The following is a 20,980-nucleotide window of genomic DNA, read 5'->3' as shown; positions in this document are numbered from 1 at the left end:
ACCCGTATATGCACGTGTCTTTGGCAGCACAAGTCTTACTCGTTTTCCATGGTCGGTCAATAAATTAATGGGAAATCATGTGAGCTAGCTGTCGTCATACTTTAATTTATTCTCAAGTCCCGCGTTCATACTATTTGAGCTAAGGGCGTGTGTACCTGATGCTCAGACTGATTGCTTAATTATATATACCATTAGCTAGCTAGCTAGCTGTATCACAGCGAATTAACACCAGAAATAATACGATCAAGTATCAACTTGATTAATTATACTACTTAAGGGGCTGTGTGTGCTACCTACTTACTAATTCCGGCAATTGTTCATTTCACTCTTATCTGGATCTGGATCTGCCTGTCATATTAACATGAAGCATCGCGTCTGCAATGTTAGTTTCTGGTTTCTTTTCCTTGTAGTTCTATCAGTCGTCACAGCTCAAGAAGTTGGTAAGCATCCATCCATCTAAATTTTTCATAGTTGAATTACGTTGCTGTTTGATTCACTAATTAAGTAAGAAATTAATGGATGCAGAGGATGAGAGAGAGTTCGATTACGTTGAGGGAAGTGAAAAGGGGCCAAATCATTGGGGAGAAATGAAGAAGGAATGGGCAGCCTGTAACAATGGAGGCATGCAATCTCCCATCGATCTTTCAAACAAGAGAGTGAAGATAATACCCAAGTTGGGGAAGCTAAAAAAGAGTTACAGACCTAGTAATGCCACCGTCAAGAATAGAGGGCACGACATTTCGCTTCAATGGGAGGGCGACGCAGGATCAGTTCGGATCAACGGAACTGAATACTTGCTTAAACAATGTCACTGGCATTCGCCGTCTGAGCACTCCATCAACGGCAGGAGGTATGACATGGAGCTCCATATGGTCCATCTCAGCCCCGATCCCAATGTGACAAACAAGATTGCTGTCGTCGGAGTCCTTTACAAGTTTGGTCGCCACCCTGATTCTTTCCTCTCTAAGGTAGGTCTGCAATGCATGTGCTAATCATTAAAAAGTGATATTCACACTCGATTTTTTCACTACACTTTTAATAGGTAAAAATAGAGTATGAATATGAAACGTCAAGATCGTTTCACTAAATTTGTTATTAGACTAGATTCAAATTAACATTCATATATATGTATTTCAGTTGAGGGGGCATGTAAGATCCATGACTGATCGAAAGGAACATAGAAACATAGGGAAGATTGATCCAAGAGAAATCAAAATGGGTGGCAACAACTACTATAGATATATGGGCTCACTCACTGTTCCTCCATGTACTGAAGGTGTCATTTGGACAATCCATAAGCAGGTACATGCATAACGTTGTAAGCCATTGTAATTTGCTTTCATACATGCATAACGTTGTAAGCCATTGTAATTTGCTTTCATCCAATAGATTTTAGTTTGGCAGGCCAGCAACCACAGCAAAGTGATTCTAAATATCTCAAATTGTCTGCAGATAAGAAGTGTCTCGAGGGAACAAGTAAAACTATTTCGTTCGGCTGTGCACGATGTAAGTGGTTCTGTCAACTCCATTTAGTTTCTAATTCTCAACTCTTTTCATCATTTGATAAATAAATAATAGCATCAGGCCAGCCATAACATACATATTAAGTTTGATTAAATATTAATTGCAGTATGCAGAGAGGAATGCGAGGCCAGTACAACCACTCAACCTCCGAGAAATAGAGATGTATGATCAAACAGCAAATCAGGAGCAACACCAATAAGAACCTGTCCGCCAAATATATCATACCACCCTAGATATATAGTTCCTATATATGTTTATGATAATCCATGGATCGATATCGACCATGCTAAAAATGAGGAATTGTGTTTTCTTGTAGCAGTGTTCTTCTACATCTACTTAATCTAATTTGCTACATTTGTCTTGTATAACATCTGCACATATATTTGAATTAAGGATCCTCTCCCTCCCCCCACCCCCCCCCCAAAAAAAAAAAAAAAACACCAGCAAAACACAATGGCATCTCCCACTTTTTCTGGTTATATAATTTGTCTTTAATATCAGTATGGGGATGAGCCACTCAGGCGTTCCAAACCTAGTTTTCGAAAAGTGAAAAACTAGCTAGATACCTCATTACATTAGAAATTGCAATGAGATATGTAGCTAGTACCGCTATTAATACTGCTTCTGAAATAAAATAAAAACAAATTGTGAATATTTCAAGGTAGGTGCACACAAATTGGCAAAGACAATAGAGACAGAAGTACGTACATTTCAATAATCTTCCAAAATGAATAAACTAAAGTTCATTAGAAAAGTAGTAAATTTAAAATTGAATCAGAACATAACATAACAGAAAAAGCAAAGGGAAAGAAAAAAAATAACAATAACGAGCTCAAATTGAGTTCTCAAAATTAACCATGTTGACAATTGTTAGTATATAGCAAGTATGGATAGTTCTATCTGGGGATTGAGGGTGCTGATGTTATTTAAACGTCAACGAAAATAATATTAATTACAAGTATACATTTTTTACTAAAATTACAAAAAAAGGGGTTTTTGATTTCTTTTTATTTCTAAACTAAATTAAATTAATTACATTAATCAATCAAACCATGAATCATAGATAAGATGGACGGCAGAGATGTATGATGAAGTCAACAATCATTAACACAAAAATAAGGTAACAAATTACAAATCACGAATCAAAACATGCACTTGGACGAAATCAATCAAGAACAATGATGAACGCATACAAAATTTTTTTTACTTTCCTTAGTTAAATTAACTAGATGAATGCACCATAGTTATACCCTATTAAACATTCAATTCTAGCGAGTGATCAACGTTTTAACTGTTATTTCCCTATATTTTCTGCGTTATTTCCTTAATAAAACTCTGTTTAGGGAAGTTTCCATTCTTTGATTGGGAAAGTTCCTAATTGTAGAAAGTTTCCGTTTTGTAGTTTCTATTTTCCATTTTTAGAAAGTTTCCATTTTAGTTTAGGAAAGTTTCCATTTCTTATTTTAGAAAGCTTCTATTTTCAGGTCTTTGGAATAAATAAGCTGAATTGAGTTCATAAATGGAAAGAGAAGCTTCATGAAGATGACATGGCAAGGAGGTGACGCAAGAAGCCCAAGAATTATCAAGAGACTTGGATTTTCGGCAAAAATGGAGGAAGGCCCATGTGAGCTAGGGTTTTGTGACGTCAAAGAATCAAAGTTGGAGTGAAACCCTATTGTTGCCGTTCAAAGAGAGAGAGTTAGCGTGAAAGCTAAGAGGAAATCAAGGAATCAACGTGAAAATTAAAGATGATTGATTGAGGATTTCAAGGAGAGATTTTCTTGAGAGATTTTTATGGAAGGAAATATTGTTGGAGGAGTAATTTTGTGTGTTTGCCGTGATATGCCAAGAGAGAAACAAGGAAATGACGTGGAAAATTAGAAAATATAATGGGTGGAGGAAATCAAAGGGAGAGTTTTGACGGAAAAGAGATTTTGTTGGAGAGTAATTATGTTGTCAACGTGAAAAGGGAAGAGATAATCTTGGAAATAAATCATGGGAGAGTTTTAAGGAAGGATAAAGTTTCAAAACAAGGCTAGGTTCATTCCCTACTTTCTCTAAATTCATTTTGGCCGAAATTGGTGAAGTAAATCAGCATTTATTCATGATATTTCGGTAACTTCTCTCTCCTAAGATATTCTTGGCCGAAATTGGTGAAGGAAATAAGGATAAATCTTATTTATTTCAGCAAAAATATTAGGGAATTGTTTTACAAGGCTTACTTGGCATTCTACGATTGGTTGGACCACATCACAAAGCTTACTTGGCGAATTCTCATTGGTGAAGCTATGTGGAAATTTCTGATTGCTTGGAAGAGCCTTGGCCGTCCCCTATATATACCCTCTATTCTTGACGTCAGAGAGGTTCCAAACACATTAGAAAAATTCAGAAAATACACATTGTTGCCGTGAGCTTCTCTCATCCTCTCCCCATCCTCTAGAGCAAGCCACGGAATTCAAGCAAGGTCGAAGGGAGAAGAAGGAGCCGTGACCTATTCCTCCACCATCCATGACAGGACCCGCCCCGAATTTCACCCTGAAATCCGAAGTGGACCTGCGGGACCCACCTTAGAAGAAATTTTGCCAAAAATTAGGCAGAACTTCCCCTAAAGTGGACAACCCTAAACCTGTAGAAAGAGAATTTACACTTCTAAATCATCCATCCTTATTCTCCTGGAGCCACCCTGCTCCCCCAAACAACATCAACCAAAATCACAACACACAATTCTCAACTTAATAACCTTAGTCCCGCAGGTAATCAGAGCAATTCTAATAGAAAGGTAAATGAGGAAAACCTAATTCAAAGGCAATCGCGGAAGCCATACTGTTGACTATGCCTCGACTCCATGTATGCCCGACCTCAACTAATTTCTCCTGCACACTGGGCATTTGAAACCGAAGGGCCCAGGGGAAAGTACATAAAAACGTTAGCGTGAGTGGACAGAAATAAATAACTTTAAATAGAAAAGATTTTATACTTTCCCACATTTATTTCTTTAAAAACTCCCGATGCATGCAGTAATTAAGAAAATACCGACTAGCCCCGCTAGTCAAGAACAACAACAAAAGAACATGGGGAAAATGGGTTCACCATACGGGAATGGAGCCCCTCAGGCTCAACCTACCCTCGACTGCCATTCACACATAGATTGTGCGAGGAGGAGAACTAATAACCTCAACTTCCATTCACACATAGATTGTGTGAGGAGGAGAATATCACCTCGACTACCACCCACGTGAGGAGGAGAAAGCTACCTCACTGCCACTCACAAACACAAAGTAAGTGAGGAGGAGACCTATTCACATGACCCGCGTATGGTGAGGCAGAAGATCGTCAAAAGCCAGTAAATCTGTATAATTTCCCCACATATCTCACGAAATAAGAATCCAAGTATATAAAGACGTGACCCCGCATGCCAAGATCATCTCAAGTTCTAAAATAAGTAGGGTATAAAGAAGTATAAAGTTTTGCTTCCTCGAATTCTTATTTCGTAAATCTCTTAAAAAAACTCCAAGAGCTGAATATAAATATAAAATCAATAGTATAAATTTCCGAATCCGCATAAAACAAAATCCTCAAATCGAGCATAACGAATCTCAATTCAAAAGTTCAAACCAATAAACATTCAATAATCCAAACCAAAATAAAATGCTCGATAATTAAATTGATAAATCGATAAACTCAAAACTTGCGGAAGATAATTTGCATGCATCAATTAAAATCAAAGGTCCACTCACAGTACTATTCCAACGGACACGCATACGAGTTCCTTCATCGAGCCAGAGCTCGGTACGACATCCTGTACACAATTATATTCCATGAATAATTATTCAACAATTTAATATGATTCCTAAACTCAATTTCTCATAAATTACATCTCCCATTCTCCTCGGATTCAGCTCAAATTATACCACTAATACCAATTCGTTAATTTAAAGGTTCCAAGGCAGAACCGAGAGATATCCGACGGTCGGATTCTCGTAATTCGATAATCGAAACTCTAACCTTCAAAAATTCATAATAAATTCCAAGCTTCTCCAAAATTCACCAAACTTCACATACAAGCTCTATGATAATTATAGAATTTAACTAGCCAGAAATTTAAATTAAAAAGCTACTCTAGCCGCCGCTACCGCCGCCCATAGTGGCGGCGCCGCCGCCACCGCCACCATCTCTGATGGCCACCAAAATTTGGCAGTAGCACCTTCTCAACACACCCATTAATTCTTTCAACTGTGACCAAGTTAGAAAATGAGCGGAAGTACCTCAACAATTAAAGAGAAGTTTGAACCCGAATTGTGAATAGTAACTCGGAATTTCAAACCTTCGATTCGACCTCCACACTGCAAATCATGGCTCAAGGCTAGGGGCAACATGATCCTTGGGAAAAACCGCTCCTTCGACGCCGGTTTGGTGGCCGGAGATGGCCGGAATCGTCGGAAATCAACGAAAATCCCAAACTGCTACAGTAAAGTTTCACGGGCCGATGTCTCGTTTTCCAGCCAAACCGCCGTGAGCTACCACCACCGTTGCCAAGAGGGGGCGGAGGCGAGTCCAAAGATGTCGGCTTTATGCCACCAGGTGGCCGGAGTTGCAGGCGAGCGAGAGAGAGAGCGATAGCTCGGGGAGAGACAGAGAAAACGCGGGGAAAGGGGAGAGAGGAAAATTACCCAGCAACAGTAAATTTTTAAATTTATACTTTCTACCAATGAACAGTAACTTTACTATTTCGCTTGTAACTTTCGCATACGAACTCCGATTTTTACGCACCACATATGCACGCGCTCGGTTTAACGTCCTCTACGACTTCCATGAAGAACATTTTCCCAAATTTTGACCCGAACAAAAAGTCAACTTTTAGGGCCACTAAAGTTGCTGAAAAAGAGTAAAAGTAAAACAAATTACCGTTTACTGTCCAAATGACTAGTAAACCGGTGAATTTGGGTTCGGGACGTTACAATCCACCATTGAAGACTTGCTTTCAAGCTTCAAGGGTCCCAACGAAAATCATCCATTCTCTTCTTCCATCCACGGTGTAATTCGACCTCTACTTTGTAACCTTTGTTTGAATTTTGTTGGTTTTGCTTTAGTTGACATTTATGTTTGAACAAGGTTTTTAATTCTGAAATTTATAAAATTGAATGAGAATTTCGACTCCTATATTGTAATTCGTAGTTGCTTTTGTGAGAATTGTTTGATTAAATTTGCTTAATTGATATCTTTTGTATTTTAATCTTATGTGGTTCGAAACACTTAGGGTTTTTATATGAATGATGCTAGATTTAAGAGCATGAATCAACTTTTTGCTTTGTGTAACTTGAATCGAAAGGTAGTAAAGGTTTTGGGCAAAAACCGAATTTAATTAAAGAGGATTGCAATTAGGTGGACTTTTTCATACTAAGTTGCACACTTGAGTTGATAGCCTTTCTATGTGTTTCATGCGTTAAACATGTTATGATTGTCTAGCTTTCTAGAGCTTGAATGCGTGTTTGATAGGATTAGTCTTTGTGCTTTCACTTACGTTAATTATCATTGAAAAGTAAAATATGGGAAATCGTTTTCTTTCTAACGTTTCACATGATCAACTCCATTTTCATGACTTAGATGAATAATATTAGGGTTGAATCGAATTTGATTATAATTTTTGTTTTGATCTTTGTTTCTCTCATTTCATCCTTGTATTTGTGTTTATATAGTTTTCTTTGTTTTCTTTACTTAGTTTATTTCCAAAAACCAGAACCTAAATCCCCCTTTAATTTCGTAATTATGTATATACTTTATTTTATTTTTGTAGATAATATACTTTGTGTCTTTATTAATTGTTTAATTATCCTACATTGACAGGTGTACCATTAATCCCTGGATTAGATCAATCCCTACTTGCTTATGCTAATAATGATATTTATAGGGTTAAATTATGCGCTTGCTTTGAGCGTATCACAATCCATTGACAAAACATATTCAACGTAATAAGTACTTAGAAAAGTTTAATTGATTTAAGAAAAACACACAAGTTAGAACACTAATCAAGCATGCAATTCTCTTTGTTGATTTACCTAAGTAATTATAGGTTTTTCACTTTAATTAACAAGACCTAGAACGCTAGCATCTTATTATGGATTCAATCATGCAATTCGAAACCTATGTTAGCCATCAAAGAAATCGAAAACATGAAAGATGGGATTGAAGAACAAAACCAACAAACATCCAAGTTTATATGTTGAAATCGCAAATTTATAATCTGAAAATCCTAAAACGTTTTTCATGCTTCAAGGTTTAGGAAAACTAAACATCAATACATGAACACACTTTATTCTAACAAAGAATCAAAACATCCGTTCAAACCAAAAACATAGAACGCTATAGAATCTGATTTTTAAGTTACAAGAACATGAAAACTAAAAATAAAAGATAGAGGTCATGGTTACTCTTTTAAAGAAGCTTCAAGAATGAAAGAAGATCTTCAAAGGTGGTGGACGACAAGGAGGCTCACGGCAAGGCTTATGAATGGAGGATGGAACTTTGCTTCACGGCTTCAAGTCTTGAACAATGGAGAGGCCGAAACATTGAGAGAATAAGGGGAGGAATTTCATAAGTGATTCTAGGTTTTGATGATGATTTTCACATCTCACAACCCTCTCCTTATATAGTGCACGGCATGACTAGAGTTGCCTAGGAATTCTCCTCTTGTTGCATCATTCGACTAATCAAAAAATTCCATGAGAATTAGAGAACAAGTAAACTCCTCATTGCCAAATTCACCAATGAACCTGGACCATATTTCGGCCTCCATGTATGTAAAATGGAATCAGGAATCCTAAATTGATATTTATTCTCTTTATTCTCCTTTCCAAATTCCATACAAAATAGATTTTCTCCCAAACTCTCCCAAAATTGAATTGCCAAAATCTTCTTGAATATTCTTGTATATATCAAGGCAAAAACCAAATATTATTGGTTTAGGATTCTCCCAAGACGTCAAGAAGGGTCTAGAAACTCATGTGCAAGTCACATGCTTCAATCTTTGAGCCAGGCTTTTCAATTGGACAATTTGAAAACTAATTCTTCAATTGTCGAAATTCCTGTTCATTTTATAACATTTTTGAACAATCTTGAGTCATCTTGAAGCCACAACATCTCCTACCCTCACCAGGTCTCCTAGTAGGATCAGGACTCCTACTATGATCAGGTTTCCTAGTCCAACTGGGACTCTTCCATTTCTCATTCCCGAACATCATTTTTCTGAGCTCACACATAGTTGACTTAGGATTCCTATTTCAACTGGGATTCATTTTTTTTGGTAGGATTAGGAAAAATTAATTTCTCCATTTCTGTCTTACCTTCATTTCTTTCATTTCCAGCTCTTCTTAGCTCATTTCTTGCATTTGGAGCTCAAATGTACCTAAATACAACTAACGAGTTAGAAATAGAGAGAAATGCACTAAAAACATGGGAAATATTAGTTTCATCAAACAAATTGAAAGGCATACGGAGTACAAGTAATGTAGCGATATACATATCTGGATGTGGTGATCAGAGAAACAAATTAGAGCCTGAGGGTCAAATCCAGGTTACCCATTTCATAAGCTTTCTGTGGATTATCACCCTAGAAAATTCTAGTGGATGTTAATGTATGACATACACTAATTTTTTTGAATATTTTAGGCCGTCAGATATAATTAAAATGCGAAATATATCTGACAGTCAAGAAAATTCAATAATGGTAACCTGTTTACCCGTTAGCCTGTATAAACATTTATTTATTTTATTTTATTTTTGCAAATTTCTAAATTACATATATCCAAGATAAAATTTGACACTGTCTCAGAAAAACCCTAAATTGAAAGGGTAGGTGTGAACTTGTTCAATTTTGTTCCGGTACAAATTTTCCTTCTGCTAAGAAAAAACCCTAAATTGAAAAGGAGAAGACTAGAGGAAGGAGGAAGTGTTGAAGGATAGGTAAGTTTTCTGGTTCCATATTTGTTTTCACTTTCTGCAGCATGATTAGTTGTAATTTGACGGCCACATTCTCCTCTCTAATCTCCACCGACCACAATGCCTCCTTCGCCTCCACTATCATCTATCTCTACGCCTCTCTCTCATCCTCCCCTCGCTATACCCACCTTGTCTTGACCTCTTTCCCGAACTCAAATCTCTCTTTGTTCAACCATGCCATCAAATCTCTCTCTGTGAATTTTCCGTCGATCAATTCATTTTCATTTTCATACTATTCAATTTGTATTCTGTTTTTGGTTTGCATTTTTAGTTTCTGGAAACTTTATCTACTTGCTCACAATTTCTGACATCTAACCCCATAAATGGTCATGTCACTTTAGTAGCATAAAGTAGAGACATGCAATCCACTAGCATAAAGTAAAGACATGCAAATACCTTTGGTTGTTTCTTTCATGTCTAGTGGCAAGAAAAGTAGAACTATTAAATCAATGATATATTTAGAAGTTAGAGTGGCATTAGTTGGCTGGGTGCTTGGGTTGAAATTAAGTTTAAAAAATGGAACCTATTAGAATTCAATAAATATCAGAGACCCTTGTCTATTTTGGATTTGTTTTCAATTTTGAGATGTCAAGTTTGGGGATTTAAGTGTGAGATTTTTCAATTTCTAGTCTTTTGGTTTAGTGCATTGATATGGTGAATGCATTTTTCTCTGAATCATAATCATCTTCTTGGTCTTTAATCTTTTCAGAAAGTGTACGTCTTGTTATGACATTGCATCTATGATAAGTAGTAACTGACACTTTGTGGCTTTGTGCTTGATGTAAAGTTTGACTAGTTTGATTTTTCTGGTGGGTTTCTTGAGTTCATAATCTCACAGTTTGTTTGATCATGTTAGTGTAGCTGCTGCTCTTTGCTCTATAATTTTACTAGGTCTTCCCACCTTGATGTAGTCCATGCCTGTATGTCTCTGTTTATTTGTTTTGAAGCTCTTATATGTACTAGTAATGAGATGCGAATCACCAATTTTTAGTTAGCTATGGTTTGTAATCTATGCAATTTTCTGTTTGATTGTTGTTTGATTTTACTTGTGTAATTATGCAATTTCTAGAACTAATTAAGCTTTTTTCTTCACAGTCAATTTATTATTACACGGACGATTATGTTCCCAAGAGGGATACTGCATTTCAACCATTGAAGATGAAGAAGAAGAAGAAGGGATTTAAACAGACACACCATAATAGATTGAATCACCATTTGTATTATCTCCAAGATAATCCATTTCATAGCCAGCTTGGCAAATAATATAGTTTGTTTAAGAGAGAAAGCAAGATTTGTTTGCAGTAATATATCTGAATCAGAACTCTTATTCTCCAGCATATGAATACACTTAATGCAGTCCTCGGTCAAATCAGTAATTACATTCAGACAAGTTCCAAATATTTTTCTCATTTGAAGAATACCATCATCACCAACACTGCATATATCTGCCATATGGATTTTGATTAGCCTATTCAGTGACGGACTGAGTGACTGGATCTCTTATTTAAGACATCTTTAATTCCCTTGTAACTAATTAAAAGAAACGCCAATGCCGTAGATACTAGTTGCTTTTGCATCTTAAGATACACAGTTCAAAAGAAAGATGAAAATCAACGATCAATATAGGTGTACTGAGAAATGACAAGATGTTCGATTAGATTTCTATAAATTCAAACATAAGAGAAACTAAGGACGGAGAGAATTGCAGCAGAGAAGTGATAGCGGAGCATGGTCAGGCCGCCTGGCTCTGATACACTAGAATTTCAACTATGGACTAAGAAACAAGAAGAAAGAAGGAAAAAAGAGAAAGGAAAAGAAAGACGGAGAGAGCTAAGGACGAGTCTTTTTGAAAAAAAAAAAAATTTATTTAATTCTCTTATGATTTTATGATAATAGAGGTTGTAATTTTGCTAATACTTCAATATTCCAAGCTTAAGTCATAAAATTGATGACAAAACGAATTATGGTAAAATGTGGTAATCAAGTTGTAATCAATGTTAATATTTCATTATTACAAGTTTGAGAAATGTTTTATCAATAAAACAACAAATTGTGGTAAAAAGTGGTAATCTAGTTTTAATAAGCGTTAATACTTCACTATTACAAGTTTTCAGAACCACTTTGCTAATAAAACAACGAATGTGTTGTTCTACTGGTAAAACTTCATATATTTAGGAAAATACTTCAGTATATTAATGTACCGATACATCAAGTAGACTAGGTTCAATACAGAGGTAGACTACCTCGGTACAAATGTAGACTAACTCCATGCATGTCTACCCATGTACTGAGCTAGTCTACCTCTGTATTGAACTAGTTTACTTGATGTATCAGTACATTAATGTACTGTAGACGATCCCTTGATGTTTATGCATGTTTTGAATCTTTTGGCTACTATACTTTCATGTATCCTAAGTGTGTTTATAGATTTATCACCTAGAAGCATGCTTTAGGAAATTAATAAATCAGAAACATGAACTTGATAAACTCTTGATTCCGTGAGCATGTGTAGCTAAATAGGTGTGGCTTAGCTTATTCCTACGGAAAGAACTAAGTTGCTTGAATTTCTTACCTTGAAATTAAAGCATGATGTTGTGAGTTTAGGTTCCGGAAGAATTTAGGCTCACGGCACCATAGGCCATTTTGGATCCGGAAGATTTAAATGGTATAAAGGTTGTGTAATTTAGCTTTGTTTCGGAAGAGATTGTTAAATTGTATGACTAGTTGGTTTCTTGGTAGCTTCGTCAAAGCACTAAGGGGAAATTTATCAAAGCATTACATCAAATATGTGTTACATTTTGTGCATGAGTAAGGTTAGATGTGATGCCTAAGTCTCTATACTTCTCATTGATTTAGTCTCTATATTTTTATTTGTTTATTTTATTTTATGCATTTAATTGTCTTTATCCAAATTAAAATCAACCAAACCTTTCACTACCACAATTGTAAATACCATCCTCATGATCTTTAGCTTCCAAAGGGCTAAGGTTGTGAATTTGTAAAAAGGTAGACTTTGCATGTGTTTTCTAGGTTTATTTTCACGGTGATTTAGCTAGAGTAGATTTACTCAATCCCTTGGGTACGATACTCTTACTTTTCCCCTTTACTAAAACTTGACCTCCTAATCTTGGGGACATCATACACAAATTTACACACACTTTCATACTCAATGATGTCCCCAACAAGTTTTTGGCGCCGTTGTCGAGGATTGAGGTAAATCTCAATCCCTATTAGGTTACTGTGGGACTAGAGAACCCATTTTTTCTAGTTTCTCTTTTTTTTTTCTTTAATTATTTGGTAGTTTTTGTGTGGTAGTTTAATTTTCGAAATTGATATAAGTACTCTGGGAAAATAAATTGGTAAATTGTGGTAATAGAAGGACTAACAAAAAAAATTTGAGCATGTTGAAAGTAATGAAAATAGTCTTGCCTATTTGCTATTTGCTTATTACTTATGCAATTTCACTTTTTTGTTACTTATTTAAAATTTGTTATTTAAATTAGTGCTTTAACTTATTTCTTTAAATTAGAATTTGATTAGAGCTTGTAGTTTTAAGTAAATAGGATTTGGATTCCATCTTCGTAATGTCGAGTTTATTCACTCTTCACAAGTAGGCTCATCCGATTGGATACGATGTCTAGGTAAAATTTGAATGAGAGAAGTGTAATCAAGTGAGTTTCGGCTCCACCAAAATCTCTTCTTACTCTTACCTGGTCGTATTTCATGAGGAGTTACTGAACAGTTGAGTGTTAGACAATACCCAAATTTGGATTCCTTTTCCCTTTTGCTTTTCTACTTACAAAATCTAATTTGAGTTCTAATTTTCTAGAAATTGTTAAAGTTATAATTTTGTAGTTTGTTTTGTTTTAAGTTGAGGCATTTTGGACCTTGTTAATGTCCTTAAACTTAAACCCGGATTGGCGGACTCCAAAATGAAGAAAAAATAATCCACGATGAAGAATTTGGGAGTTTGGGAGTAGCTGAGAGCATGGGTTGATGTGTTCAAAGCTTAAGTGTGAGGTTCCTTCGATTGGTGATGCATGGAGCTAGGGATGGTAAGTGCCTAACTTGGCCTTGTGAGGTTATCACCTATTTTGGACTATGGAGCTAAGTGGAGGATCGATCTTCAAAGAGTTTGCATTTCTCTAACTCTACTCTTGATTTTTCCTACCATGAATTACGTTTGTTTATGTGTTTACATGTTGTGGCTTTGAGAGTGTTGGATAGTTATTGATGCGGCTGAAATAGCCTCACAATTTAACCCTGCAAAATGTAGTTGTCAGTATAGGATAAGCAGGGATCGTTCAGTCCGGGGATTGTAGGGTACACCTACACAAAAAGGTCAATTAACAAATAAAAAAATAAAATGGGGGTTTTTGAATTTGGTTTCTAATCTACTTAAAAATAAAAACAAAACAAATAAAACTATATACAATGATCGACTTCCCTAACCTAAACCAATACCACTTGGAAATTACTAAGTGTAAAAACAGAAAATTCATTTCAACATGCTACAAAAATGTGTCCATCTTTAATGCCTAGATAAGAGCTCAAATGAAAAGCCTCAGCGGATCAATCCACTTATCTGATTCATTCTAATGTAGGCTTCGATCGGAAAAGTCCTTACTAAGCCTAATACTACTAATTTTTGAAAACACTCAGCGTAATTCTCTTAACTAGTAGTATTATCTAACTCTCGAATCAACTCACACGTGCAAATTAACCATTAGACATAGAATTTAACACGTAATTTCCAGAATCGTTTAATCATTAAAGCATGATTTTTACCACTCGTTAGAACTAATTACTACTTGTTTAACTCAGCGTCTTAACAAATAACAATTACTCTTGGCAAATTAAGCAAACACACAAGAACTCTCACCGTTATTCTAGCATGCAAACTTATGAACCTAACTCTGAAAATTACCTAAACACGTAAAAGGGCACAAGATTGTAACATGCATCATAAAAGAATTCTCGAAATCAACTCAATAATAAACTGAAAATCTCAAAAATATTAATAAAAATATTCTGAAAATTTCATGTCTCCAATTACACAACTCGCAAATTGAAACACACAAAACCTAAATAAAAATTGTAAGTAGAGTCATAGTTACACTTTGAAGCTTTCCTCAGCGGCTTAGCAACACGGTGATAAACTCGTCTCTGTTATGGTGGTGGAGCGTCCTTGACTCAGCGCCTTAGAGCTTTGTAGATTGATGGATGGATGGTGTCACGGTCTTGTAGGTGATGGAAGTTTAAGGAGTGAATTGGGCAAAGTCTCGGAAAAGTTTTTGGCCAGGAAATGATCTTGGCTGGGAAGTGATAGGCCAGGAAGTGATCTTGGCTGGGAAGTGATGAAAATTCTGTTCTAAACGTTGCTTATTTATAGGGGAGCATTGGTTGGCTTTTGTCTATCATACCCTTCATCATTGGACGGATGGCATTGCATCGTAATTCCTTTAATTTTCCAACTGAAACATCTCCTTTAAGGACTTAACTCCTCTCATAATTGGGCAATTCCTTTAATTTCCAAGCTGAAACATCTTTCCCTTATTTATTTTCCAGTTGAAACATCTTTTTCTTTTATTCCTCAACTGAAAACGTCTTTCTCCTTTATTCCCCAACTGAAAACGTCTTTCTTCTTTATTTCCCTTCTTCATTGCTTGGTCAAATATCTTAATGCTTTATTTTATGACTCCATCATTGCTGTTTCCAAGAGTTCCACCAGGCAATGTTTCCTACAACAAGCAGGAGAATATCAGAATTTTCTAGAGAAAATAAAGGGAATTAAAATGTAAAGACCGCAAAAACAGTCGACAGTGAGGAATCCTGATCCAGCTAGGATTTTTCATGAATTTTACTTTTTCCACCTATTTCACTCCAAACACTCTACAAGACTCTTAAAATGACTCGATGACTCAAAACACGAAACTTAAGGGAGAAACAAGGCTAAAATGGGGCATATACTCATTAATATTGTCGTACATTGTGCTCCTATCAGTTATTTCACCCTTGGTCAATGGATAAGACACAAAAGATTTAGCTTTTATTGAAGAGAAAATATTTCAAACAGTACCTGAACTTAGGCCGACTCCTAACTTCAGTACCTGACAATGCAAAACTATCACTTTGGTACCCCAACTTTAAAGCTCGACCCAAGAATGGTACACGCTGTCTATCACAGCGTTAAGTCTATACTACGTGGCAAACCATGAGGGCCCTCAAAATATGCCACGTGGTTAGCTAGTTAACGCCATGATGGACGACGTGTACCATTCTTGGGTCAGACTTCAAACTGGGGTACCAAAGTGATAGTTTTACATAGTCGGGTATTGAAGTTAAGAATGAGCCATAGTTCAAGTACTGTTTGTAACATTTTCTCTTTATTGAAAGGATTAACCAAAGTTCATGTCACACCCCTGATTTTTAACACAAATAAAAATCGATGTATAATCCCATAATGTATATGCTTGATCGTTTAGCCATCAATAAAACATACATCGAAACTTTTTCCCTTTAAACCAAGTACATACTGATGCACTGAACCCTCAAGTTAATATACACTCGCTCCACAGTATATATTACACAAGCTTACGAATTAAATTATCAACAACAAAATAAAACGTAAATACTCCTCAGAGCTCATTGCAAGCGGAAGTCTTAATAATGATAAAGTCATAAAAATGGCTTCCTACCGTAAAGCTGTAAAGGCGCTACCTCAGCTTCAGCCACGATTATCCTGACCTGCAGGATTAACCCCTACACCGTTTAAATGGTGCACCGGGGTTGTCACACAACAAACCCGGTAAGCTTTTGCAAGCTTATATGAGTAACTCAAAACAACTCACATGTTTCAATCAAGAAACAACTCACACAAATCACAGGATAAACCCACACGAATCACGAGATAAACACTCACATTTCAATCAAGAAACAAATCACGGCGGACAGACTAGAGCTCTAACTGATCGTATCCACTAACCCGGCCAAAGGCGTGAATTCCTGATTTTCCCACCCACGATCACATTTCGTGATCCATGATCCTCAACTCGTGAGTCTTTGGATCCACAGTATAAATACCAAAACATTAAAGGAGTCGCACTGGACCCAAAATGTTACACGAATCTAAAATAAAAGATTCCCCGTAATTGATCCCTATCAATTACTCCCGGTACAAGACCCACATTTAAATAAACCACCGGCGAGCTAAAATGTTCCACAATATACAACACTTTTCAAACAATAGAAATCAACAATTTCACAAAATATTGTTTCATGAAAAGTCACACCCAAAACAATAAAATGCACACACCCACAGTTATTGTTTTATCACACAAATCCACCTACACATATATATTTCACATAAATATATATATACGTAGACATTCACTCAGGAATGCTACTAATACCAACTATAGTTTGCAATTAACTAAATAACTATCAAAACGATAAGGTAAGCCCGTTCGTAAATGAACATTGTGAAATTACTCACCTCGAAATTCCCGCTGCGTCTTCAATATAGAACAAAGCAGCCAAACCACAAAACAACATCCAAGAATACTTCGTCAAGTACCTAATCACATACGGTTTCAACTTAGTAACGATTCACAAACGATTTAAGTTCAAAACCCCTGTTTTGAACTAAAATCCCCAAAGTGACTCCAATCGAGGCGAAACCACATCGAGACCACCCAATGTCTCCAGAATACTTCTGCGATTGATATGTCAAAATCACAAGTCGATCGAACGCTCAAATCCTCACGGATTGAATCATCGAAAGGTCCAAAACGTTAAAAATCACAACTTAATCATATGATCTCCAAAAATTACGTATTATATATCAAAACGCTCAATCGAAAAGTAGATGATATATAAAACCAGAAACTATCCATTACATGGCCGGAAGGTCACCAAAACGCCTCCATAGTCGGTGGTACAACCACTACTGGCCAAAACTCAAAACTAGATTAATCCAACCGTCCAAAATGTCAAGAACACCAAATAGATCAACCTTAATACCTGGGATTCAAGCCAACACAGCCTAGATCACCGCCTATCACCTTGAGTTGATCTGATTCCAACATGAATCGATCAAAACAAACACCACAAATCAATCAGGGAGGCTTCTACTAATTCAACCCAGAAAACTTGAAGCCGTGACGTCGCCGAAACTAGGATTTCCAATCGAGTCCTATTGCACTCGAGTTCGCCATGTTGCTGCACCACCGTGACCGAGAATCGATGCTAGAGGCCACCACTAGGAGGACCATAACAAGGAGGGGAGTTGGTCTGCCCAGGTCCAGCCGCTACAAGTCGTCGGAGATGTCTGGAAAATTTTAGGTTCGGGACGTGACAATCTCCCCTCCTTATAAAAATTTCATCCTTGAAATTAACATATCTGTTAGAAAAGAAAAGGGCACACCAATTGATTCAAAATACAACAATCTCAAAACTTATCGACTCTTTCTTAGATTAAGCTTTCCTTTTGTAACCTCAAGTCAACAACCAATAGTATCCCTGATGATCCCCACTACACAGGCAATGAAAACAAGTTTATAACCTAGAATTATCAATGTCCAAAGTCAAATCACTGGTCTTGCAATGTAGCACCACATACTCACAAGTGCAAAAATTTTGGTGTCAAGAAATTCATTTCAACGGGTGGCTCAGGTGACACAAGGTATTGACATCGCAAACTATCCTATTGAAATAGTAGCATTTTGTAACCTTTTCATAAAAGTCGAATGGCGAAGATCCAACCTATTCACCAACAACATTGTGATAACCACAAGATGGTCACTGTTAATCGACAAATCCAAAACAAATAACTTCCTTACCTACCACAAAAAAAACACTTCCTTCCTTGTTTGTTTGTGCTTAAATTTCTGATCAAATGTTGTCCACGTAAAGGTCCCATAGTTGTCAAGCATATCAAAGGGTAACCTCGAACAAATCTATAAGTTCTTAATCATGTAGGTTATGGGGCCACTACACTTCCTCTGCGCTACTCTAATACCTAACTAAAACATTGATCAAGCCTTGAGATGACATCTAAGTCAACTAGGAAAACTTCTTTGATAGGTACCCTGCTGGCCACATTTATAACACTTTAAACTGACTAAGTAGCGTTGTCCTTAAAAACTTTTGATAAATACGATAATGTGGAAAACTTTTCGAACTCAACTGTGTCTCAAGAGCTCTACTAATTACCAATGTCTCCAATCATAACTGCTAATATTCCCACAAGTTAGTACTCACTTAACTACCTATGTTATGTACCACGTCTCTAGAAATTCGGTACAAAGCAAGAATCATAACTACTAGCTCTACTCCAGCCCAGATACTCAATCCGGGAGGAGGTGCATCACACTCAAGTTGTTCTTAGTTGAGGCTACACTTATTTAATAGTCGTAAGTCTGAAATCTGCTTGAATCCATATTGTTCTCATTGACCTTTATTGCCCCAAATGATAATTTTACTTCACATACCAAGGTAATTCTCATTACCGAAAGCACCACAATCCATTTTACTAGATGCTTGACTAAAATTCTAATCTTCAAATAAAATAGATTTCTTAGTCAACTAGGAAAACTCTCTCTTATAACTACTCTACTAGCCCCATATAGAATATCTCCAACTGTCTGTCGTCACCCCATGACAATTCTTCTATAGGCACGACATTGTGGAAATTTTCCAAACCCTGTATGTTTCAAATCCTTTAATGGACTATGATGTCTCCAACAACACTAATAATTGCTCCAAATCCTTTGACCAACTAGAAAAGAAATTCAACATTTGAAATGAACAATCTTTAAGTTGGAACCTGGCTAATAACTGCAATCAAATCAATATTTACAACATCTCTCATTGAACTCAACAGTCTTACAAATATAGATCTGCCTTCATGCATTACAGAAAAGCCTTACCCACTGCTAGAGAAAATTTACAAAAACCTTTTGATCTAAACAGCCTGAAGAGAATTTCAAACAAGTGCCCAAATATAAGTCATAGAATAATGACAATGAAAAGCTCAAAGTTGATTACTTAAAAGAATAACATTGTGAATACCACAGAAAGGAAAAATTACTTTTCGAAACAGGACAAATAAGATATCGAATAAGTGCATTATCCGATGTTACAAGAATCACCACAAATCAGTCATGTCAAACAACGTTGAACTTACAAGTACTAGAGTATAGCCAACTCTTCTTACAAAAAAGAGGATAAAATAGCCGAAAATCCGCTCTTTGAACAACCCTTAATTAATAAGATTCAGTTACAACAACAATCCCAAAAACTTCCTTGTGCTAACCAAAAGTGCACCAAAATTTTTCCAAGTCTCTTCTCACTAGGAAATAATCCAACACACAAATCAACCATAATAGCCCAACAATTTAGTATTTTAAATGTCGGTTGAAACCTTGATAAAACTTAAGTCCAATCAATTAATTCAAACTCAACTCCTACTTCTTGTTTAAGTCATCTTACCATTAAACAAGTGGTGGTGACCGGATATCACTCGTACCACAACTTTCTATACATTTCCAATTAAGGGTCACCATGTGGTAGAAAGTTCGATCAAGGCAAGAACTAATATCACAAATAGCTCAACCCATCACCACCAATAATGGGACTAAGGTGGTAAAACTCACTCAATTCCTCCAAAGAAATCCATTACATGTATTCAATTCAAACAACAACCAGTTCTCCGAGACAACAAACACAATTCACAAGATCTTTCCTTGCCAATATGCTCAGTATAAAACAGAGATCCGTCCAATATCTTGTATCACACAAAGCAATATCCGGATTTGAAAGTAGTCATGTAGACCCTTGTAGTTTTTATTGTTTATTTTAATTTGTCGTATAACGTATGAAATTATGTATTCGTATGGTACACAAGTATTCGTGCTTAGGTTAAGACTTTGAGGCCATTTAAAGGATTAAGAAATTTGAGAAAATCCAATTTGGGTCTAGAAAAGTATTTTTAAAGTATTGAGGCTTAGGACAAGCCCGGAAAGTTTTCCCTAAAGGATTCGGTGAAGTATCTGAGAAATAAGGATGTTTGAAGATGCATTTTTGGAGTGGGCTTAAGGAAAATTAAGAGGAAAATGAGATAGGAGCAGCCCAAGCCCATTGGCCCAAAAGGATGGGCAAATTGGGCATTTCGCATTCATTAATGGGAGAGGTATTTAAGCATCTCATTCTCTCCAAAACCCTAGCCTCTTCCTCATTTTCTCCCTTTCCTCTCTCTCTCTCTCTACCTAAGAGCTTCTCTCTCTTCATTCTCGCCAGAAATCGCCGTTGCCACCTAGCAGCTGCACCGCCGCCGGTCGCCGCCATCGCCGGAACCCGGATTTCAACCAAAATTTCTAGATTTTCTTCTCTTCATCCCCTCTTTCCATTTCTCCAACCAAAATCATGAAATTTAGCCATTTAATCCTCCAAAAACCATAGA

The 20,980-nt window shown here is 36.4% G+C and overlaps 1 protein-coding gene across 1 annotated transcript; it reads left to right on the top strand.

Moving 5' to 3' along the window:
• Window positions 1–201: 201 nt before the first annotated feature.
• Window positions 202–1,887, top strand: LOC112165702 (alpha carbonic anhydrase 7). The gene is made up of 5 exons (XM_024302312.2): window positions 202–440; window positions 526–968; window positions 1,138–1,302; window positions 1,453–1,506; window positions 1,631–1,887. The coding sequence occupies exons 1-5, from the start codon at window positions 362–364 to the stop codon at window positions 1,721–1,723; spliced, it is 834 nt and encodes a 277-aa protein (XP_024158080.1). The 5' UTR covers window positions 202–361; the 3' UTR covers window positions 1,724–1,887.
• Window positions 1,888–20,980: the final 19,093 nt, after the last annotated feature.

This window comes from Rosa chinensis, chromosome 5 (genome assembly GCF_002994745.2).
Source record: "Rosa chinensis cultivar Old Blush chromosome 5, RchiOBHm-V2, whole genome shotgun sequence".
Lineage (NCBI taxonomy): Eukaryota > Viridiplantae > Streptophyta > Magnoliopsida > Rosales > Rosaceae > Rosa > Rosa chinensis.
This window is presented reverse-complemented; position numbering and strand designations above follow the sequence as displayed.

Excerpts from the sequence above, each read along its gene's own strand:
- LOC112165702 (XM_024302312.2), top strand. The coding sequence starts at position 362 with ATGAAGCATCGCGTCTGCAATGTTAGTTTCTGGTTTCTTTTCCTTGTA. Across the intron at positions 1,303-1,452 it reads TTTGGACAATCCATAAGCAG|ATAAGAAGTGTCTCGAGGGA; the intron begins GTACATGCATAA and ends AATTGTCTGCAG. Across the intron at positions 1,507-1,630 it reads TTCGTTCGGCTGTGCACGAT|TATGCAGAGAGGAATGCGAG; the intron begins GTAAGTGGTTCT and ends TATTAATTGCAG.